At 42.8% G+C, this 22,056-nt stretch overlaps 1 protein-coding gene across 1 annotated transcript in view; it reads left to right on the forward strand.

Annotated features, from left to right (window-relative positions):
* The window catches only part of hectd2 (HECT domain containing 2), a 66,899-nt gene that overhangs the window by 13,901 nt on the left and 30,942 nt on the right, over window positions 1-22,056 (forward strand). Inside the window, exons 2-10 of the mRNA XM_038291782.1 lie at window positions 2,073-2,214; window positions 10,096-10,237; window positions 10,313-10,415; window positions 10,493-10,582; window positions 12,858-12,922; window positions 13,031-13,076; window positions 16,998-17,107; window positions 20,441-20,589; window positions 20,665-20,788. Coding sequence (XP_038147710.1) covers window positions 2,073-2,214; window positions 10,096-10,237; window positions 10,313-10,415; window positions 10,493-10,582; window positions 12,858-12,922; window positions 13,031-13,076; window positions 16,998-17,107; window positions 20,441-20,589; window positions 20,665-20,788 — 971 coding nt within the window. The remainder of the gene's footprint in view (window positions 1-2,072; window positions 2,215-10,095; window positions 10,238-10,312; window positions 10,416-10,492; window positions 10,583-12,857; window positions 12,923-13,030; window positions 13,077-16,997; window positions 17,108-20,440; window positions 20,590-20,664; window positions 20,789-22,056) is intronic.

A 22,056-nucleotide genomic window follows, 5' to 3' on the forward strand; every position in this document is an offset into this window, starting at 1 on the left:
GCCAAAAAAATAAAAATAAAGGATGGATGATACTTAATTACCATTAGAACCAGCCCACAGGCCACGGCTGCTTGTGCGCTGCTGTGAGTTAGCGGGCCACCGTTGCATTGTGGGGAATGTAGGGTTTTTGTGGTTATGTTGCACAGAGCAACACTACATTCTCAGGGGAAAACATGATTTTGTTTTTCTTTTATTGAAATATTTTTGTTGTGCTTTGCATGTTTGGATTGTTTTGATTTTTGCTTTCCCCCCCTTTAACAATCTGGGCTGAAGTCGGTTGTCTAAGGAGGCGGAGCGCACTAACCGTGCTGCTCAAATGCTGCCTGCAGGTGTCAGCAGAGGCTGATTGAAGCCAAAATAAAAGGAGCCTGGATGGAGGGAGGGGCAGAGCTGATCCTGCAGGTGATAGAGACGGACACGCTGCTGAGCGAGGGGCAGGTGGGATGCGCACGATATTCTGATTGAGACGGAGACGTCGTCCCTGACTGTGCTGTCTGTTCACCTCCCGGTATTCTGTGCCTGGAGTGCGGATCCCACCTGCCCCTCGCTCAGCAGCGTGTCCGTCTCTATTAGGGGTGGAACGGTTCACAAAATCCACGGTTCGGTTCACGGTTTCGTGGTCACGGTTTTCGTTTCGGTTCATGTTAATTGTTAGCCTGACATGTTGGTTGTGTTGCCGTTAGCATAAACAACACGTGTTGCACAATGCTTGCACACTGTTTTTATCCACAGCTTTCTTTCCGCCGTCATCGTAGGTCACTCTAAATTCAAAGTGGTCCCATACAGCAGACCTATAAAGTGCTGCTGGCGCGTCTTCCAACTCCTGTTCTTTCCCACTCGCCATACCCACACAATTCTCCACAACAACTGATTTTATTCTGCTACACCCGGCTACGCTGCTTTGCTTCTTCTTCTTCTTGTTTACTACTGGTGGTTGGCTTTGGTCGCAGTACCGCCACCTTCTGCTCTGGAGTGTAAACGCTTCGCCTATGAGAAAAAGGAGCAGCGCATGAACCGAACGAAACACACGCAAACCAAACCGAGACAGTCGAACCGAATGGTTCGGACGGTTTTCATAAACCGTTCCATCCCTAATCTCTATCACCTGCAGGATCATTTCTGCCCCTCCCTCCATCCAGGCTCCTTTTATTTTTGCTTCAATCAGCCTCTGCTGACACCTGCAGGCAACATTTGAGCATCGCGGTTAGTGAGCTCCGCCTCCTTAGACAAGTGCGCTTGGATTGTTGAAGGGGGAAATTAAAAACCAAAACAATCCAAACATAATTTATAATTAAGTTCTACCAGGAAAAAACGCATTTATAAATAGAAAATAAATACAGAAATGAAACTCTTAAAGAATTCTTAATAAAAAAAGTTGTTTTTTTCAGATGTTTTTGTGCACGGCTGCTCCGTGCTCAGAGTAAGAAGGGAAATGGCGCCAAAGAGTGGTGAATATTGTAAGTGCAGTTTAATATAATACAAGTATGTGAATAGTTGCATCTGAAATGAATAAAAATAGTTGTTTTAAATGGTCATCGAGTCAGATATGTAACGGTAATGTTTGATTTATTGAAAGGTTGATCTGTCCCTGTGTAAATGGGTTTGGCTGATATTTAAGCTTAGAGTTTGGACTATAAATCTGATATCTGAGACGATGTTACTGCCACTGAAGCTCCTTAGAAATGTTATTGACACCCAGAAAGGTAATGAGGCGGTCGCTAGGCGACAGAGAATACAGGCGATAACACCTGGAGAAGGCTGGACCTATTTTAATCCATGGCCAAACTCTTCCAGCCTCCTTATTTTTATGGACCTTGAAGGATCCAGTCGAGACGGACCGGTTCTTTGGAGGATGCACTTTCTGTCAGTTCATCCTCCTGCACACATTTCTAATCAAATAGCTACCCCTTGTTTTTCTGGATTGTTGGAGCCTTTTGTTGTGGATGGGCTCTGTGATTGGTCAGTTGAATCCTAATGGAGTGCTTATGTAATCTCTTTGGGAGGACTTCCAAGCATTTCCAATTCAGCTGATGTCATGAACCTCATTACTTGTTCTGATCCTCCTGTTACAGCTTCTGGGACGAGGACCTAAGCAGCCGTTTCCATCTCTGGGAACCTTCATCTCCTCGCTAAGCCAGAGGAGGGATGCAGGAGGGCGGGGCTTTGCTGTTGGCATCGGGGGAACCATGACCGGCTCGCTGGGGATCAGGCACAGTGAGTCCACTGCTGCATGTTTTACCCTTTGGTTTACAGATTTCGTAGGTTCCAGTTGCCTTAATTTGAAAAAAGAAAAAGACAGCAGGAAATGAGTTTGAAAGAGGAGGAAAGATCTGCAGCAAAGATCAACTAATGTTGGTTTGAACCTTTTGGATCAAAGTAACTCAAAGGTGATTTTTCTCATTGCATATGGGAGTGTGAACATATGTCTTCCTGGAAAAGGGTGAGGGACATGATCAGTAAAATGACAAGTATTAATCTACCATTGTCAGTAAAAACATTTGTCCTTAAATTCCTTTTGCAAAGAAGGGAATACATTTTCCTTGACATGTTTGTTACAAGCTAAGCATCTTATAACTTCAAAGTCCAAGCACCACATGTAAATAAATGGCTGAAAGAAATGGCATCTAACATGTTCATGGAAGGGAAGGCCTGATTGTAACTCTACTGTATTTGCTGCCCTTTGACCTCCTCTGATTGTCCTCCAGTCGGTGTTCAACAGATGTTCCCAGTAAAGCAGCTCCTCACCTCCAGCCTGACATGCTCTCCGTCTGGTTTGGTACTCTCAGGGATGACTTGATCTGCGTCTCGTCTGGGATGTAATGATGTGTTACTTCCTCTGTTTACAGTAGGCCTGATATACGCGCTCAGACTGCAACCAGCACGGGAGGGAGGGAGACGCTGTGTGTGAATGACTGCTGATTCTATCAGGATAAGACCCGTCGCTCAGATTTCTGCTGATTTAAACGCTGGTTTCTGGGTTGAAATGAGCAGCGAGGTTCTGTTTGAAGAAGTAAAATAGAGACGTCTGCTTGGTTCTGATCCGGTGTTTTTACATGAAGGAGGATGCTGGTTCTCGTAAAAGGCGAGGTTATTTCTGACTGCCATGAGAACAGGGACCCAGCGGAGCGCTCATCAGCCAGCTTTGTCACCACGGCTACTGATGCCAGAATAATTACGCCAACCTCCACCCCAAATGAAAACCATATGAAAGCGAAACGCTGAACACACACACATACAAGATGCTGCAGCATTCCTCCACCAGCCGTCAAGTCTGCTGGATAATCACAGTTTCAGGAGGTTTGTGTTTCCCTTTTCCTTTTCTCAACTAAGACTTTGTGTTCTGAGGCCGAGCTAATCAGAGGTTCATTTTGAGGTTCGGGTCAGAATCAGCAAACCCTGACACTTTGGTTTTGGAGCTAGTAGCACCAGAGGATAATAAAGTATTATCTCTCCCATCGTGGCGGCTGTTGCATCTACGCTGCACGCAAACAGGAGAGAAATCACAGGCGTCCTATGAGGCCTGCATGGCGGCGCAGTCGGCCGCACTGATGCCTCGGAGCTACAAGGTCTGGGGTTCACATCCCGGCTTCAGTTTGCATGTTTTCCCCATGGATGAGTGGCTTCCTCCCACAGTCCTAAAACATAAATCTCTCTCTATAAGAGACCTTCTCCATGCTGTGTGGAGAAGGGGGATGCGTCCTCTGAAGTTTTTCTAAAGTCAGTTTTATCCACGCTACGGTACTCAGACAATCGTCGAGCACTAGGACCAAGCGGAACCCCGCAGCTCCAGCTGAAGCCACTGATCTTTCTTTATTCACCGGATTGCTGATTGGGTTGAAGTGAAGCCACCGGCCGCCATATTGGTACTCCCTAGTTGGACCGGTCCCAATGTAAACAATCTGTGAGCTTCAACATTGAACAACGACGATGATGTTTTCATTTTCAGATGGACTTAAGTCATTTTAAAACAAAGATAAATTTATCACTTTAACACAGACTGGCTGTTTCATAGCATCAGAAGATTACTGTAATTTATGATAAAAAAATAGGCCCACCACATTAAATAGTCATTATGAAGTCAATAAAGTCTATAAATCATGTAATATTACATATTATACAAATCCATCACAATAAGATGAATGTGTTAAAGGAGCAGAATAATACAGATGAGCTAAGTGCTAAATGGATATATATATTATTAGTAATTACATATTACATAGAATTTTAAGACTTAACATCAAGACTGAATTAAAAGTACATGTATGTTAATGACACATTTCATTACAATGTGTAATTTCTATTTCTAAAACCTAAGTAGCTAAAATACCAGGACTTGATAGAATACCAAATTGCAGTATTCATGTTCAAAGTAAGAAAACATACAAAAGATGTTTTCTGAAAGGGAGGGAGGCTACGATTTAAGGGGAAATTTTTAAGACTAATAGATGTAGAACAACAAGGAAAGAAATCTAGATAAGTCTTGTTCTTGGATTGAGGAGGTAAAAGAGACATTTTGCCAATGGAACAAGACAATTTACACTTAAAATAAGAAAACACAATTACATTGTCGTATTTCAAGTGCATTTTATCTATTTATCTTATTTTAAGAGTAAAAATACTCATTCCATTGGCAAACTATCTCATTTACCTACTCAAATTAAGGGTAAATACACTTAATTTAAGACATTTTTACTTATTTGTAGATAGTTTTTCCACTGTGTTGATAAACACAGTGGAAAAACTATCAGTTAAATTGTGGAACAAACTAAATGAGAACTTAAAGCAATGCCCAAATATATTCCTTTTAAAAAAAATGTACAAAGAATTTATTTTCAAAAAGTTTAGAGAAGCATTGTAGAAAGTTTTGTTTGTGTTTTTTGTTTTGTTTATTTGTATATATGTATAAAGGTATATGCGTATACATATTTATGTATGTATATGTGTAGGTAGGTATGTATTTATATGGATATATATATATATATATATATATATATATATAGCAACATGATTATAAATATTGTAAAATAAAGAAATACAAGAATTAAACATTGTTTTATTGGTTTTTTTTGTTTTTCTCTTGCATGTAAATAAAGAATAAAAAAAAAAACACATAAAAAATAACAGCATCGTCCACTTTCTAAAGAATTACTACATTGAGATTTCACAGTGAATGACTTTCTATTTTCTAATGTTAGACATAATGTCAGTGACTAACTCAGTCAATATCGGTCCCAGAGCCAGACTGTTACTCCACATACTATAAGGATACATCATATATATTCATTATATAAACTGATTTTCTTGGTTATTCATCCACTGAATATGAAATTACCTGTGAAACTTCTTCCTAACTGCTTGTTTTTGCAGCCAAATGCTGCACAGGGAGGCATAGTTATGGCGCGTCTCTGTAGGAGTGGGGAGTACCAATATGGCGGACGGTGGCTTCACTTTTTCTAACAAAGTGTCTACTTTACTTTTTCAATTGAAGAAAAAAAAATCCTTTATTTTAGTAAAAAATAGCTTATTTAAATTTCAGTTTTTGCCGTTTACTCCTGTTGTTCAGTAACTGAGGTGATGGAGGTTTAACCCAGCATCAATATTTGGAAAGCTGTGATTAGACGTTGGAACTTGTTTAAAGACAGATTCATATACAACCGCATTATGTTCCCAACTTCCTTCATCACAATAATAAAAGCTTAATCAGATGCAACATTCGGTGGAAAGTACTGCGACCTGCTTTCATGTTCTGCATAACTATGACGGATCGCTGAATAATTTCTGGGTGTTTCTTTATGACCACAGCAGGGCTGTTATGGACGGTGGGGGACTCACTGCAACAAGAAGAAAAAAGAGAACAATGCAAAAAGTGTCCATTATTGCACTTATTTTGAGTAAAATTATATGAAAATAGGATTAATAATCTAAGAGAATTTGGTTTTACGTGGAATATTAATCTCAAAACATCAAAAAGATTCCTGAGAGATCTGAGATCGTAAGACTTGGTTAGACGGACCCTTTTTTGAGTAAATCCAGAGAACAAGAAGTCCTCTTTGTTCTCATCATAGTTATTAGGAAGTGTTGCATTGAGATCTTCTCTTTAACTGATAGTTCTAGATCATTATGAGACAGAGGAAGGTGGGTCCAGGTGTTTATTTGTCCATTTCCTACTTTAGATCCAAGAAGACAAACGGGTAAAGTGGATAAAATATCTATAATTAGACATACAAACTCTACGTGTTTGGATGAAAGTTTGAAAATCTCCATGATGGGACTAAATATAGACCAATAAATTGAACAGGATGCTAATTTGGACTAAAGAAAGAGGCTCCATCAGAGGCACCATAACACTGAAACAGGAGAACGATCAAAGGCCTTAGCATGTCGCTCCTCCAGTGTTTCTAATGATGAAAAGTTGCCATGACGACCGGAGTTGTTGCCATGAGGAGTGACCCGGACGACGTGCCGGTCCAGTCCCAGTCTCCACCCAGCCACGGCGCAGCGAACCCTGGGCTGACATCATCTGTGTGTGCAGCTGCTGCGTTTGCATGAGAGTTCAGGAAGGTTCACGGTGATTTATGGAGGAGAACTCAGGCTGGAAACGAGACATCAGAGTTCTGGACGGACGGGATAAAGAGACACAGAAAGAAACCAAACAACAAACTAGATATGGATAAAAATCAAACAGACGGTTCAAAGAGCTGAAAGTATGTGATGGTGGGATTAGATTCTTCTGTCTTTTAGCCCACTCTCTCACACTCAGGGGCGGATTTACCATTAGGCAAAACTAGGCAGTTTCCTGGGGGCCCCAAGTTCCTGGGGGCCCCATACAGCTCTGTTTAAATGTATAGATATTACAGCTATTCCTTATTTGTGAACATTAATTATGTTTTTGATTAAAAAAGTTTGCTAAAATGCCATCAGAACGCTGATAATATTAAGTGTGTCTCAGCCCCCCCCCTTCAGTGTCCACCATATTGGATCAGTCCATTTGTTGCACATGTTCAGAAAGGTCCAAACAGACAGCAGCAAACCATTTGAAAACAAACCATGCAAAGAGCAGTGTTGCCAACTTAGCGCTTTAGTCGCTATATTTAGCCACTTTTCAGACCCCTCTAGCACTTTGATTTCTAAAAAGCTCCTAGCGCCAAATCTAGAGACTTTTTTCTGCTACTGGAGACTTTGGAGACAACATCTAAAAGCAGCGAACTCTGCTCTCCAGAGCGAGTAGATTGGTAACCCCGCCTCCTGCTCTCCTCTATCTTGTCTGCTGAAGGAAAAGAAGGACTGTGTTATTTACTTTTGCTGTCGCCTTTTTGAAAACACAGAAAGGAGCAATCAGCTAAGTTAGAATTCAATTCTATTCAGTGTATTTCTATAGCTCCAATTCACATCATGTCATCTCAGGTCACTTTCCAGTTCACCAGATCATCCAGTCAGATTGATTCAAAGTTTTCTATCTAAGGAAAACCAGCTGATTGCATCGACTCATTGACTCTTCAGCAATCCCTCACACTAAGCATGCTTGTAGCGACAGTGGAGAGGAAAAACTCCCTTTGAACAGGAAGAAACCTCCAGCAGAACCAGGCTCAGTGTGAGCGGCCATCTGCTGAGGCCCACTGGGGTTCAAGGAGACAGAAGCAGACATAGAAAAAGAAGCATAGATACAAAAGGCAACCAGCTCCACAGGCGGCCCCGTCCAGGAAACACACAGCCAGGCAGACGAGCTCCGAGCCAGCTCCCATGTCAGAGGATGAAGAGAGCACATCCAGTTAGTCACAGTCAGAGAAACAGGTCTACACTGGAAAACAGGCCAAGCTCCAACATCTAGAAACAAAGGTGTTGATGGCAGCAGCACAGCTGATATTTCTCTCCAGGATGGAGTCACAGCAAAACAGGAACAGACGAGGCAAAGCTAGAATGGGCATGGTGATTGGAAATTCTTTTATTCCTTGTGAGACGGCATGAAAAGTCATCTGAGCACATTTCCAACACGAAATGAAAAAGGGACAGAACGTAGAACAATTATGGTATGTCCATTCTATAAAAATGTCTGTATCTGTATAATGGGTGTGTTTCATGTGTTCCCATTTCAAAGGGCCCCGTGCCTTTCTTTGCCTAGGGCTCCAAAATTCCTAAATCCGCCCCTGCTTACATTCACTAGTTTCCTGAAGGTCCCACTGTAACAGAAAAGGTTAAAACAAGTCTTTGACTAGGCCATTCCATCGACTGGATTGTTCTCTTTCTCAGCACTCTGTCGTAGATCGGCTGTTGAATTCGGGGTTGTTGTGTTTGTGACCCAGTTGGGACCAGACTGTTGGACTCACAGAGCATTACAGGGTGTATAGAACCAGCCAGAAGCATCATCCCTCCACCGCTGTGCTTCACAGCTGATAATGACAGATTCTGGTTTCACTCAGACAGGCTCTACTTTATGGTCAAACATTTCTACTTTGGTCCTGTCTGTAAAGGTTCATACCACCTTTACAGAAAGCTGTTTTTAAACTGTAAACGGTAGCAGTAATTAAATTAGAAAGCCGATTAGGATGTGATGATGCTATCTGAGCGCGTTCATTCGTTCAGCCCAGTGGACATTCATCCAGTCAGGCTGTTCTCTGCTGCAGTTATCCATCACTCTGCTCCTTTTATCTCCTGCTTGTACAATCCGCCCCAGCCTGCAGAAAGATCACCCACAATGCACCAGGGTCGGCCTCCTCCTGATGGTCGTTACTGTGGAGACGGAGACAATGAGGGGCCAATTATAAAGAGAAAGGATGAGCGGGTTGAAGTGTGGGAGGACACATTGATGTCTGTTTCCACCTGGTGCAAGACGGCTCTGATGAATCACCAGGTCTTACTGGTTGGGCTGAAAGCAGCAGATTCAAACCATCCTCCAGATTGTCCTCCTTTACTTCCTTTATTCTGAGCCTTGGTTCCATTAATGAAGCTGCATGCATGAACTGGAACAGATGGGATTTCCTCTGAGGGGTCATTTTATTTATTCTGTACTGAGGAAATCAAAGGGTTGAAATGGACAGTTAAAATTCTATTCAGTTTATTTCTATAGCTCCAATTCACATCATGTCATCTCAGGTCTCTTTCCAGTTCACCAGATCATCCAGTCAGATTGATTCAAAGTTTTCTATCTAAGGAAAACCAGCTGATTGCATCGACTCATTGACTCTTCAGCAATCCCTCACACTAAGCATGCTTGTAGCGACAGTGGAGAGGAAAAACTCCCTTTGAACAGGAAGAAACCTCCAGCAGAACCATGCTCAGTGTGAGCGGCCATCTGCTGAGGCCCACTGGGGTTCAAGGAGACAGAAGCAGACATAGAAAAAGAAGCATAGATACAAAAGGCAACTGTAAAAGGGGAACACTGTTTTTTTTTTTACATTGGCCCCTTAATCCCCAGCAGCAGCTGCCTCAGGCCCGCTCGCCTCTCCAGGGTTTTCCCCTCCTGTTGGTGGCGGCTGGAAGTAGATGTTAGCGTTTTTCAGGTCTGTGCTACAAACTGCAGGCAGCAGGATAATAAAAGCCAACATATTCTGCCGGCAGGTTTCTACATTTGAAGTTAATTTAGGCGTTAATAAACTGTTTCAGAGGAGTGATCATAGCGCTCTGCATCAGCAGTGCTGCGTCTGACTCCCTGCCAGCTCCCAGATCAGCTTCTCTCATTGGTTGATGCGGCGCGTCCAACATCAGGTGTGGGACTTTTTCCTGCGCCTTGATGCTCGTCAAACATTGACTTTCCATGTAAACTAGCTGCTTCTGCTGCCTCAGCTGCTTGCGGTCTGAACGTAGCATCAGGAGTTGTATAAAAGTAAGACAATGAAATGGAGGTTGGCTTATAAATATATTTTATATTTGAGATCTATTCAACTATTTTTGAATCGATATAATCTAATAAAATATTGGATATTTGACAGAATAGATTTCTTTTCTTATCCTTGAGCATCAGACAGGCAGGAACACATTAAAACAGTCACTATGCAATAATTTTCCTGAGTCAGCTGATGTGTTGGCGTGGAAAGAAGCTCTATTATAGCCCCTCTAGCAGAGCTGATTGTTTAAAACCTTATTTCTGCCTCGCTGCAGCAGTGAGGGAGCTGCCGCCTATCTGCAACGATGTCCGCCAGAAGCATCGGCTCTCCATCGACACCCTGCCTCCTGAAGTCAAAGCCCCGTTCCCCTCCGACCCCATCATCCCCCTCCGTACCAAGACCACCAGGGAGTTCCAGTGAGTCTCCTCTGGACAATTAACGAAGCATCCCAGAATGCTCCTCACTCTACAGCTTTGCTGTGTTTCCAACAGGGAGGACGTGGAGCGCGCCGTTCACTCAGGTGACTGGAGGGAGGTCAGAGAGTTCTACCTGACCACCTTCGACTCCTTCATAGAAATCAACGCCGCCTTCAAGGTAAAGACCTGACAGAAATCTCTCCCTCTGCTTACGTCTGCTTCCGTTTTCCTCACCGTGCGTCCTTCTTCTCCCAGCGGGAGGCCAACGGATTGTTTAACACTATCGAGGACTCAGGGGTCAACGCCAAGTTCGTCAACGCCGTTTACGACTCGCTCCTCGGCACAGTAAGTGAGACAGAACCGCTAAAGCGGCTTCTTCTCTGCAGACTTTTCTCTTTCTAGTTTACTTTCTTTTTATGTCTTATGATTCTGATGTTTCTATTTAAACCTGATATTAAAATAAAACCAAAACAAACGGTAAATGGTTGATAGGGTCAACCTTTACTGATTTATTTTATTTATTTCATTCAGACAAAAAACAAAGACTGTGTTTACATTGCCAATATTAGTACTAATATATTACTGAAAGGCTGAAGCAAAGCAGGTGATTTCCTGCCTTCTTACAACAAAATGAAGCTACGTTTCACCTGACAGGAAGGAGCTCAGACATAAAACAAGAAAATAAACTTTACTTTGGATTATTTTTATATATAATGTTGTAAACAGCTTTTTAGAAAAACTAAGAAGGATGTACATGACTTTTGATTTCCTTTATTACTTTCTGTAAGATGAATTAACGTTTAACCCTTTTTTTTAGGTCTGATATGTTAAACAGTTAGATTTATAACAAGGCAACTTACTTCCAGTTTCTTAATAATAAATAAAAATCATCAGTTAACGTAAGAAAAATTAATAGTAAGTCTGTTTTGAGTGTCAGAATATCAGCGTTTTTAGAGTTCTCACATTTTTTAAGTTAGTAAAATTATTATTTTTTTAATCAACTGTATAAGGGAAGTATTAAATAATATCCATATAAGAGGCAGGTTTACAGACTTTGTGTTGTTAAAGATAAAACAACATGAGACTTAATCAGATGAAGTTAAGTCATGTTGAACGTTTAATGTTTGGATAGTGGGCTCTATGACACTCTGGGCAGATTTATTTTTTACATCTGAAGAGAAAAAATCTAACCTTAACCCTTTAAAGCCAAGTGTATCATATTTGATACAGGACGTTTTGAAACCTCTGCATCATCAGTGGGATGTTTTTGTTCTTGAAACCCTGACTTACATAATCAGACACATGTAGTGAACAGAAAACATAGAAAAGATGATATAGAAATGAGTAATATGTCAAAATTGATGCAAATAAATGATGTAATTTTATGTTTTTACAGATTTTATATAGTTATCTCATTTTTTCAGAAAGTTCAATTACAATTCTAATTTTGGAAAATTAGAATCTTCTGTCAATTATTTGCTGGTTCAGGCTTTAAAGGGTTAAACAGGGAGGGGCTCAGGTTTCAGATTTCTGAATCGATAGAGTTGATTCCTTCCTCCTATCAGAATCATCATCTCCATGACAACTCGTCTGGTCATCCAAGCCAACAATGCCCCTAACGACCCCCCATTCAGAGCCATAGACCAGTATCGGGGTATTGCAGGCTAACAAAGACCTTAATGACTCTCGTTTCATTAGGGGCGGACCTGTTCTTGTGGTTCAATTTCCATGTTTTGTAAGCCAAACCAGGCTTTGTTGGGCTGCAGGATAAAACCTGGAACTTCACGCTATTTTTGACATTTTTTTTATTGAAAAATCTTCCTGGATGGGAAGAGAAACGTCTTCAAACCTGGAAACAAAGTCCAGTGGATTGATTTTTAACTTTTTTGGAAAATCTGAAGAGACATTAGCTTCCCCTGACCACTAGGGGCGCACTGTACGATTTAGTCTCTGCTTCCTGTGAGGACTTTAGACCTTAAAGGCATACTATGCAACATTTTTCAGCTAATTAATGTGTTCCATAACGTTCTGGATGATTAAATGAGTCATTTCAGGTCGAACAAAGGTTTTCTCGGCCGCCCTGGTGGTCTGTGGGGGAAATACCGCACTTGCAATTGCAGGAGCCCTCTTACTTTATGGCGAGAACTGCTACACGCCCCCAGTGAAAGGCATGCTCGTTGCTAGCGCAGTGGCGATATTTGTTCAGTTATCATGGCGGAACAGGCGAGAATTTTCAAACTTGAAAATTGGAACAAAATAGTCACTTACCGCAGAAGACATGGTGATTGGTTGCGTTCACCTGTCTGCTAAGCTCAAAACAACCTCGCCTGGCTTGACGGAGAAACCAGGAGAACAGCGGAGCATATTTACGGCGGTGCACTTTTTCTTTCGCCCTCTGGGGGGAGACTCGCTGGAAAATCAACACCGGTTGCATAGTGTACCTTTAAATACATCATTGCAACAGCTGCATGTCATATTCAGTTATAAGGTTAGTTTACAGTAGATGTTTATATGACTTTATTTCTTTAATTAAAGAGGGACAATATGGACCATCAGCTGCAGAGGGTTTTCCTTTGTGAGTCGCTGACTTGTTGACTGAAGCGTTTGTTTTTCTGTTCAGCCTCAGGACATCCAGAAGTCTGTTTTAAAAGGGATCATCAACAGCCTGCTTAGAGAGTGGAAAGGGTGAGAGAACCGCGCATGTTTCCTTTTCTTTCTCGATTAAAAATGCTCCCTTTTTAGCCTTTTCCTTGAGATTTGTTTCTAAATTTAACAAGTTTCCCTTTTTTGCAGCCCTCGGACAAAAGACGACCTGCGAGCATATTTTGTTCTAATTCAGGTGAGACTGAAAGCTGCTTTGATGGATTGAAAATCTTTTAATGTTCCTACTTAAAGGAAAAGTCCGGTCAGCAAAGAATAATCAATGGATCATTATTTATACCTAAAAGGAATACGTTCGCAGTGATTTGAGGAATTTAGCGTTAATCAGTCAAAAATTAAAAACTATTTTCGTCGCGATCACTGTGCGGTAAGCCTAGCGCCATTCTCCCCGCTTTCCAAGCTAAATCAATGGGAACTACTAGACACATCTGCAATCAACAACAATTATTGAAGATTTCCAGAGGACTTCACCATTGAAATTCACCAGAGCTATAGTGAAACTGACAATGCCCACGTGCATGGCAGCTGGATGCTGGAATACATCGGGTAAAAGTGAAAAAAAAGAGTTATTCACACCGTGACGTCACTAACCAGTAGTTGGCAGTAGTGTTCTTTGACAAACATGGATGCCTCCAGTAAAGATTTTTCCTTTAAAGATGTAGTTATAAAAAAAAAAGTCAGACACACATATCTGTCTTCTGTTTAAAGCGTCTTAAGATCAATAACGCCAAAATCTAGATGCTGCAATATGACATCATTGGCTGATTTGGTCATGGTTTGATCAACGTGGAGGGCAGAAAGTGATAAAAAAAAAAACCTGAATAATATTTAAAACTACAAATGACCTCTATGACACTAAGAATTGAATTATTTATCAATACTTTGTTTGAACCCAGACTACACTAGTTTATAAATTCTCCAACAAAGTCACCAAGTTGGCAACAACAATCAGGGAGTCATCTTAGCGGTTGCTATGGTGATTCCCCTGTTTCCTAGTGAGCAGCACAGACCTTACGTACTTAGACGCCTCATTGGATGCTGCCCGATGTGCCTAGAGGGCGGCCATCTTGGATCAGACCACAGTTCAGATAGCTGCTGTGAGAATGAATAGGAGGCGCCTTAGATCTCATTTTATTACATGAAAGATGATACAAAACAATTATTATTAACCCTAAAAACTACATATGCTGAATCCTGAAGTTCTTGCTAACAGAGTTGAGGATTATTTTTTTTCCATCAGTCTGGCCTGATCTTTATTTTATTTATCTTTATTCCTGCTCTCTTTCTGTTTGGATCCGGTTTTCCATTTTTCCATCTCTGCAGCCTGACAGCCATATATGGGAGTCCCATTAAAGCAGGAAACCCTACCTAAGGGTGCCAATGGAACGAAATTCAGACTCTGTTCGGCTCCTTCCTTCTTTTTATAGGTCAGTTGTGCTGCTTCATCTCAAATATGACTTTAGGATTAGCAGCTTAATCATAGACGATTTTCAGCAACGATGCGCCGTAAAGCATCCAACCCAGACCCGCTTTATATCTGAAGGAGATCCGATAGGTTCTGTTAAAATGTGTGAGTAAACCAGCCTGCTGATCGGACCAACAGCAGAAACATTAAAGTTTCAACAGATGACAAGAAGCTGGACTTTGACTGAATTGGTTTGTTGATGCCTCTCACAGTTTTTGCACAATCCCGTTTATTTCCACTGAAGGTTCTGGTCAGTGTGGGATGATGTCAGACTCCAGATTCTGACACAGTTAATATTTAGACACTTTCTGGCCCCAGTTTCATTCTGATGTTTATGGTTTGCACAATAAATCTTGGCTGTTTTTTTTCTAATAGCCTGTATAAATGTTAATGTCTCTATTTCCTGCTACATTAAATGAGGTCATCCTAGATTTAGTATAACAGTTTCCTGTTTCTACCCTCTATTTGGGGTCAAATAGAAACAGGCTAATTTTCAAACCTTACATGTACCTTTAAAAATAAAGGTGGATCATAACTGAGAAATCAATAAGATAGTTTTAAATTCTTTTTTCTGTTGTTCGGAGGTCTCAGACTAAACCGTATTGATTGTCTTTGCATCTTGCTTTGAATCATGTTTATATTTATTTATAATAAGAGCTTAGAAGAAATTGAGTTATCCCCAATTTCAAAGATGCATCCTTTGAACTTTTGGTCAAATAAAAGGAAAAAGAATGAAAATTCTACCAAAACATAGAAAAGTTTAAAGCTACAGTGTGTAATAATTACAGGGATATAAAGTCAGAAATTTAATATATTATACATAACTATGTTATTTATCATCACCTATGAGCTCAGCCATTTAACCATAATATTTGCGTTGCCTTAGAATTCGTTATTTATAATTACATAGGAGCGGGTCTCGCAGCCATGGAGGCTGACATCTTTGCGCTACGGCAGCCCAGAGGCAACAAACTAGCGATTGCGAGATCGCCCATTACGCTCGAAAATAACTACGGCAAGTTGAGAGAGATGAACTGAGACGGTACTGAACAGTAGATGGCAGCATTATGCCTGAGAAGCGTTTAGTCTGCCTGAAACCAAAGAAGAAGAAGAAGCAGGTATACTGCGCCTCGGTAACAAGAAAGGTAAACAAGGCGGCAGGCGTGAGTGACTTTGCAAACTGTTTGGCACTGTGTGGCCAAACATCAGACGAATGGAGGATCATGCCTACTCTGTATCACAATGAAAAGCGGCGGACACCGAACCCCCGTCATCTAAGAAGCGGAAACACGACGAGAATAAACGCAAGCGTGACAAGAAACGACAAAAAACACGGATCAACATTGGCACGGCATTTACACGATGGAAGTCACTGATGGAGGAAAAAGGTTTTCAAAGTGACGCTCAAGTTGCCAGTTTTCTCTTGGACAGGTAATTAATCCTACACACACAATTGTCTAATATCACTGCAGTTTTTGGAGTACAGGATGCTCAGACCTGTCTAAAACAATAACATGCTGCGTGATGATGCTGTTCCTCTCCAGTATACTTATTCAGCAACGTCCCTGACGTTTCACAGGTAATGATTCAGTAATTTTCTGTAAAATAATTTTCTGGATATATACCTCGGTTACTTCTCTCCGGCTCCTTTGGAGATCTTCAAGCCTTTCCTCCTCTGCTCTCACCCCGCTGGCTCCCCTCTCTCGCCTGGCCCTAGCTGCACGCCCTCGCCCTCTTCCTCTCCCTCTTCCTCGCCTTGTAACCCCCGTGCCACAAACAAGACTTGGACTCTGTAAACGGGGAATATATATTCTTCTAGCGAACAAAATCTCGCTGTTAAACTAATGACTACAATTCCTTCGTCTGTTTATATCACCATGCAAAGCAGCTCACCAAGACGTCACAACGATGTAGAAAAAATAACGGGTATATTTATTATCTTAAGTCTACATGAAATCTATACCCTACACAGACTAATGAAATACTATCTGTAAAATTATCTATGTAAACAAACCTCATCACTTGAGAAGGTAGGTGATTCCGACGTCGTGGAAGGCATTTTGTCCCCTAACGCTTGCCGTACTGTTGGGGGGGAGAAGCGGTGGGGGGGAGACGTTCATTTTGCTGCAGTCTGCAGTCTGGACGTTAGATGTCGCTGAAAATTACACACTGTAGCTTTAACTCATTACAGAGTTTTATTCGTTGTTCTAATTATATCATTTACCAAACAGACTATCCGATCTATTTCCCTTAGGCAAAATATCCATTCAGGTCTTTATTCTTAACACCCACCTCACCTATTCTGCATACCCAAATGGAAAAGCTAATAACTGAGGAACTGTAAGCCCAAACTACATGTGTGATTCATCATTTAAAAGCTAAAACCTTCTAGTTTCTGAATATATAAATGTATATTGGTTGAGTAAAACACAGACTAAGCTGCATCGGTTCAAACATGATTCAAAGTTGTTTTTACTTCTCAAAAATAATAGGTCTTTTTTGAACAGCAGTAATAAAGACATGCTTGAAAATAGGCGTGTTTTATTATATTTAGTTTGTTCTGCATCAGGTCAGGAAAGTTTTCCAGCATGTGATGATTATCAAACATGAACTTTTTAACCCTGATGTTTGCAGAATCCTCAGTATTCCAGTACCAGCACCTACGTGATTTTCGCTCACCTACTGAGGCAGATCGCAGCGTTGTCTGAGGCCGACCACCACTACCTGGTCCACTGGCTCAAGAGGCAAGTCTCTCTAACTGGCAGAGATGGCAAAAGTACTCACTTTCCGTACTTGAGTAAAAGTACAGATACTTGTGTTAAAAAATACTCTGGTAAAAGTGGAAGTACTGATTAAACTTCTTTACTCAAGTAAAAGTAACAAAGTACAGGCTTGTAAATTTACTTAAAGTATAAAAGTAAAAGTAGAAACCACTTTTTTCATGCCGTTGCCTACATTTTAAATGGATGTCTGCCAATAGGACTAGATCTCCGTTGTGTTCATTTTCAATCATCTCGTCGTCCATGCTACTATGCTAACGCCACCGCCACCAAGCTGCAATGATTTGCCGCCAATGAATACCGCCGAATCTGTCGATTCATCTTGTAGTGGTGCGTCAAATGCAACGTAGATTCCCATCCAATTAGATTGAATTTGGTATTGATGACGTGAAAAATAATAACGGTAACTCCATTGAAATGATTCAAAACTAAAGTAACGAGACAATTTTTTAAAATGTAAGGAGTAGAAAGTACAGATATTTGTGTAAAAATGTAAGGAGTAGAAGTAAAAAGTCGCCATAAAAATAAGTAGTAAAGTAAAAATATCAGAAAAATCTACTTGAGTACAGTAACAAAGTATTTGTACTTCGTTACTTCCCATCTCTGTTAACTGGGAACAGATTTTTATATTTTTAACCAAATATTTAAGGAATTTATTGAACCGAATGAAAGAATATTTGTAGAAAACATGTACTTTGTAGTTCACTGAAGGCGACTTGGTCTTCTGGTCAATTTACAGTAACTCAATGGCTTCATTGAGTGAAAAAACAAATCTAAGAGTCGTCAGGAGAGAAAAATCTACATTTATGAAGTTATCAGCCAGCATTTTATCTTTATCTAGCAATAGTTTCTATTCTATAACTTTTCTATATTCCTACTGCTATAAGGAGGTCAGGTGTGGTGAAGAACTGAGAGGATTGGGGTGGTGGAAATTCAAGGGTCGTGAGGTGTGTGTTGGGAAAGGACCGATGGACTCAAACCGGGAAGGACAGGTGGAAGCGGGAGGAAGGAGAGGTGGAAGCGGGAGGAAGGAGAGGTGGAAGCAGGAGGAAGGAGAGGTGGAAGCAGGAGGAAGGAGAGGTGGAAGCGGGAGGAAGGAGAGGTGGAAGCAGGAGGAAGGAGAGGTGGAAGCAGGAGGAAGGAGAGGTGGAAGCAGGAGGAAGGAGAGGTGGAAGCGGGATAAAGGAGAGGTGGAAGCAGGAGGAAGGAGAGGTGGAAGCAGGAGGAAGGAGAGGTGGAAGCAGGAGGAAGGAGAGGTGGAAGCAGGAGGAAGGAGAGGTGGAAGCAGGAGGAAGGAGAGGTGGAAGCAGGAGGAAGGAGAGGTGGAAGCGGGAGGAAGGAGAGGTGGAAGCAGGAGGAAGGAGAGGTGGAAGCGGGATAAAGGAGAGGTGGAAGCAGGAGGAAGGAGAGGTGGAAGCAGGAGGAAGGAGAGGTGGAAGCAGGAGGAAGGAGAGGTGGAAGCAGGAGGAAGGAGAGGTGGAAGCAGGAGGAAGGAGAGGTGGAAGCAGGAGGAAGGAGAGGTGGAAGCGGGAGGAAGGAGAGGTGGAAGCAGGAGGAAGGAGAGGTGGAAGCAGGAGGAAGGAGAGGTGGAAGCAGGAGGAAGGAGAGGTGGAAGCAGGAGGAAGGAGAGGTGGAAGCGGGATAAAGGAGAGGTGGAAGCAGGAGGAAGGAGAGGTGGAAGCGGGATAAAGGAGAGGTGGAAGCGGGAGGAAGGAGAGGTGGAAGCGGAAGGAAGGAGAGGTGGAAGCGGAAGGAAGGAGAGGTGGAAGCAGGATAAAGGAGAGGTGGAAGCAGGAGGAAGGAGAGGTGGAAGCAGGAGGAAGGAGAGGTGGAAGCGGGAGGAAGGAGAGGTGGAAGCAGGAGGAAGGAGACGTGGAAGCAGGAGGAAGGAGAGGTGGAAGCAGGAGGAAGGAGAGGTGGAAGCGGGATAAAGGAGAGGTGGAAGCAGGAGGAAGGAGAGGTGGAAGCGGGATAAAGGAGAGGTGGAAGCGGAGGGAAGGAGAGGTGGAAGCAGGATAAAGGAGAGGTGGAAGCAGGAGGAAGGAGAGGTGGAAGCAGGAGGAAGGAGAGGTGGAAGCGGGAGGAAGGAGAGGTGGAAGCAGGAGGAAGGAGACGTGGAAGCAGGAGGAAGGAGAGGTGGAAGCGGGATAAAGGAGAGGTGGAAGCGGGAGGAAGGAGAGGTGGAAGCGGAAGGAAGGAGAGGTGGAAGCGGAAGGAAGGAGAGGTGGAAGCAGGATAAAGGAGAGGTGGAAGCAGGAGGAAGGAGAGGTGGAAGCAGGAGGAAGGAGAGGTGGAAGCGGGAGGAAGGAGAGGTGGAAGCAGGAGGAAGGAGACGTGGAAGCAGGAGGAAGGAGAGGTGGAAGCAGGAGGAAGGAGAGGTGGAAGCGGGATAAAGGAGAGGTGGAAGCGGAAGGAAGGAGAGGTGGAAGCAGGATAAAGGAGAGGTGGAAGCGGAAGGAAGGAGAGGTGGGAGCGGGATAAAGGAGAGGTGGAAGCGGAAGGAAGGAGAGGTGGAAGCGGGATAAAGGAGAGGTGGAAGCGGAAGGAAGGAGAGGTGGAAGCAGGATAAAGGAGAGGTGGAAGCGGAAGGAAGGAGAGGTGGAAGCAGGATAAAGGAGAGGTGGAAGCGGAAGGAAGGAGAGGTGGAAGCAGGAGGAAGGAGAGGTGGAAGCAGGAGGAAGGAGAGGTGGAAGCAGGATAAAGGAGAGGTGGAAGCGGAAGGAAGGAGAGGTGGAAGCGGGATAAAGGAGAGGTGGAAGCGGAAGGAAGGAGAGGTGGAAGCAGGATAAAGGAGAGGTGGAAGCAGGAGGAAGGTCAGAACCGGAGCACTGCAGAGGATAAGAATAGAAAACAGGCAGAGTAACAGCATTTAGGTTGTTTCTGTTGGTTCTGATTTGAACCAACTCGCAGCCCTGGAAGGTAAATCTGTTTATAATTTCTGCTCTAAAACATCTCCTGGTTTATTCATGAGTATCTTACTTCAGTTGATGAAATTCTAACCGTCTACAGACCGATTGATGGAAGCTGTTCAGGTTGACTCAGAGACTGAGGACCAATGTAAGGCAGCTTCTGTATCCGTCTCCCTCAGCGTGAGTCAGGAGCTTTTGAAAACATCTTCTTTGTGGTGATGATTTTAGAGCAAGCTGCTTCAAATTAGAGGTTCTGTTTAGTTCTGCTCAAATCCAGAAAGCCACTTTTTTCCAGCCGACGCTGCTTTTCCTTTCCCTCTCTCCGTGTCTCTATTTTGGCGCTCCTCTTTGTTCACATTTAACTCCTTCATGCCATCTGGTCCCTCAGGCTGTCAGCCAGGCGTTTCCGGCAGCTGGTGGAGCGCCTCCTACAGTTCATCTCCACGCGCCTGTTTCCTGCAGAACCAGACGAGCTTCCTCCTTCAGCCAAGTGTTCCTGGTGGATTCCCTCTGCCACCAAAGTCCTCAGCCTGTTCAGTGAGTCTCTGCAGCACCGCAGCATGTGTTTTATCCACTGATCCTTCCTAATGTTTGACGTTCTCTTCCTGTCAGATGCAGCCAACAGCGTCTCCTCTCCTCCCATCATGCCATTCACCGACTTCTACAACATTACGCTGGAGCACATAGACTTCATGGAGGATTACAGAACCTGGCAGAACTACGGCAACTCAAATAGGTCAGTTAGTGTCTCGTTTATTTGATGCTCTGTCCGTTAGAGTTTTGCTTACAATTGAAGTTTGCAAACCTGTAAACTGAAAGTATGATTTGGGTAATGCTGCACCTTTGGGAGAGGCTCCATGTTTTCTCATAGTAGCTTCATCTGGTCTGTTCCTGTTTGGCTGTGACTCCATCCTGGAGAGAAATATCAGCTGTGCTGCTGCCATCAACACCTTTGTTTCTAGATGTTGGAGCTTGGCCTGTTTTCCAGTGTAGTCCTGTTTCTCTGACTGTGACTAACTGGATGTGCTCTCTTCATCCTCTGACATGGGAGCTGGCTCGGAGCTCGTCTGCCTGGCTGTGTGTTTCCTGGACGGGGCCGCCTGTGGAGCTGGTTGACAGTTGCCTTTTGTATCTATGCTTCTTTTTCTATCTCTGCTTCTGTCTCCTTGAACCCCAGTGGGCCTCAGCAGATGGCCGCTCACACTGAGCCTGGTTCTGCTGGAGGTTTCTTCCTGTTCAAAGGGAGTTTTTCCTCTCCACTGTCGCTACAAGCATGCTTAGTGTGAGGGATTGCTGAAGAGTCAATGAGTCGATGCAATCAGCTGGTTTTCCTTGGATAGAAACTTTGAATCAATCTGACTGGATGATCTGCTGAACTGGAAAGTTCCTTGAGATGACACGTGTTGTAAATTGGGACTAAGAAATAAACTCAATTAAATTTAATTTAATTAATAAGTTGAATAGAATGTTTTTTTTAAGTCTAGTTTAACAATTTCTAATCCAAATAAACTTAATATTTCGTGGACTTTAATATGTGGTCTGCAGCAGAACAATAGTCTTAGAACTTGAAAAGCAAAGACTCCAGATCTTGAGACGGCCTAGTCAAAGTCCAGACCTCCGTCTCTCTGCATGCTGTGGTGGAATATTCAGAACGCCGTGCAGGAATCTCTGAGAAGAGAGGAACATCATTCCTCTTGTGGGAGGTAAGCCTCCTCAAAAGGAAGTTTAAATATGGAAAACTAGATCATTACTCATGAGTCATAGATAATTTTTCTAGAGTTAAATCCGAGAGGACTTTATTTTTTCAGTAGCTACATGTTTCTGTCAGATTACTTGGTTTTCCATCATTGTCTGATCGTATGCTGACAGCCCACAGAGGCAGCTTCAGGCTCCCCAGGCTGTGATCTAAAGAGAAAGGAGTCCGACGCTGCTTTAACCGGGACGAGCTCCTTCTGAAGATTCCTGAAAGTCAGATGGAGCGGAGATGAGGAAATGTTCCCACAG

The sequence above is a fragment of the Cyprinodon tularosa genome, unplaced genomic scaffold (assembly GCF_016077235.1).
Source record: "Cyprinodon tularosa strain WSP-4 unplaced genomic scaffold, ASM1607723v1 ctg1082, whole genome shotgun sequence".
Taxonomy (NCBI): domain Eukaryota; kingdom Metazoa; phylum Chordata; class Actinopteri; order Cyprinodontiformes; family Cyprinodontidae; genus Cyprinodon; species Cyprinodon tularosa.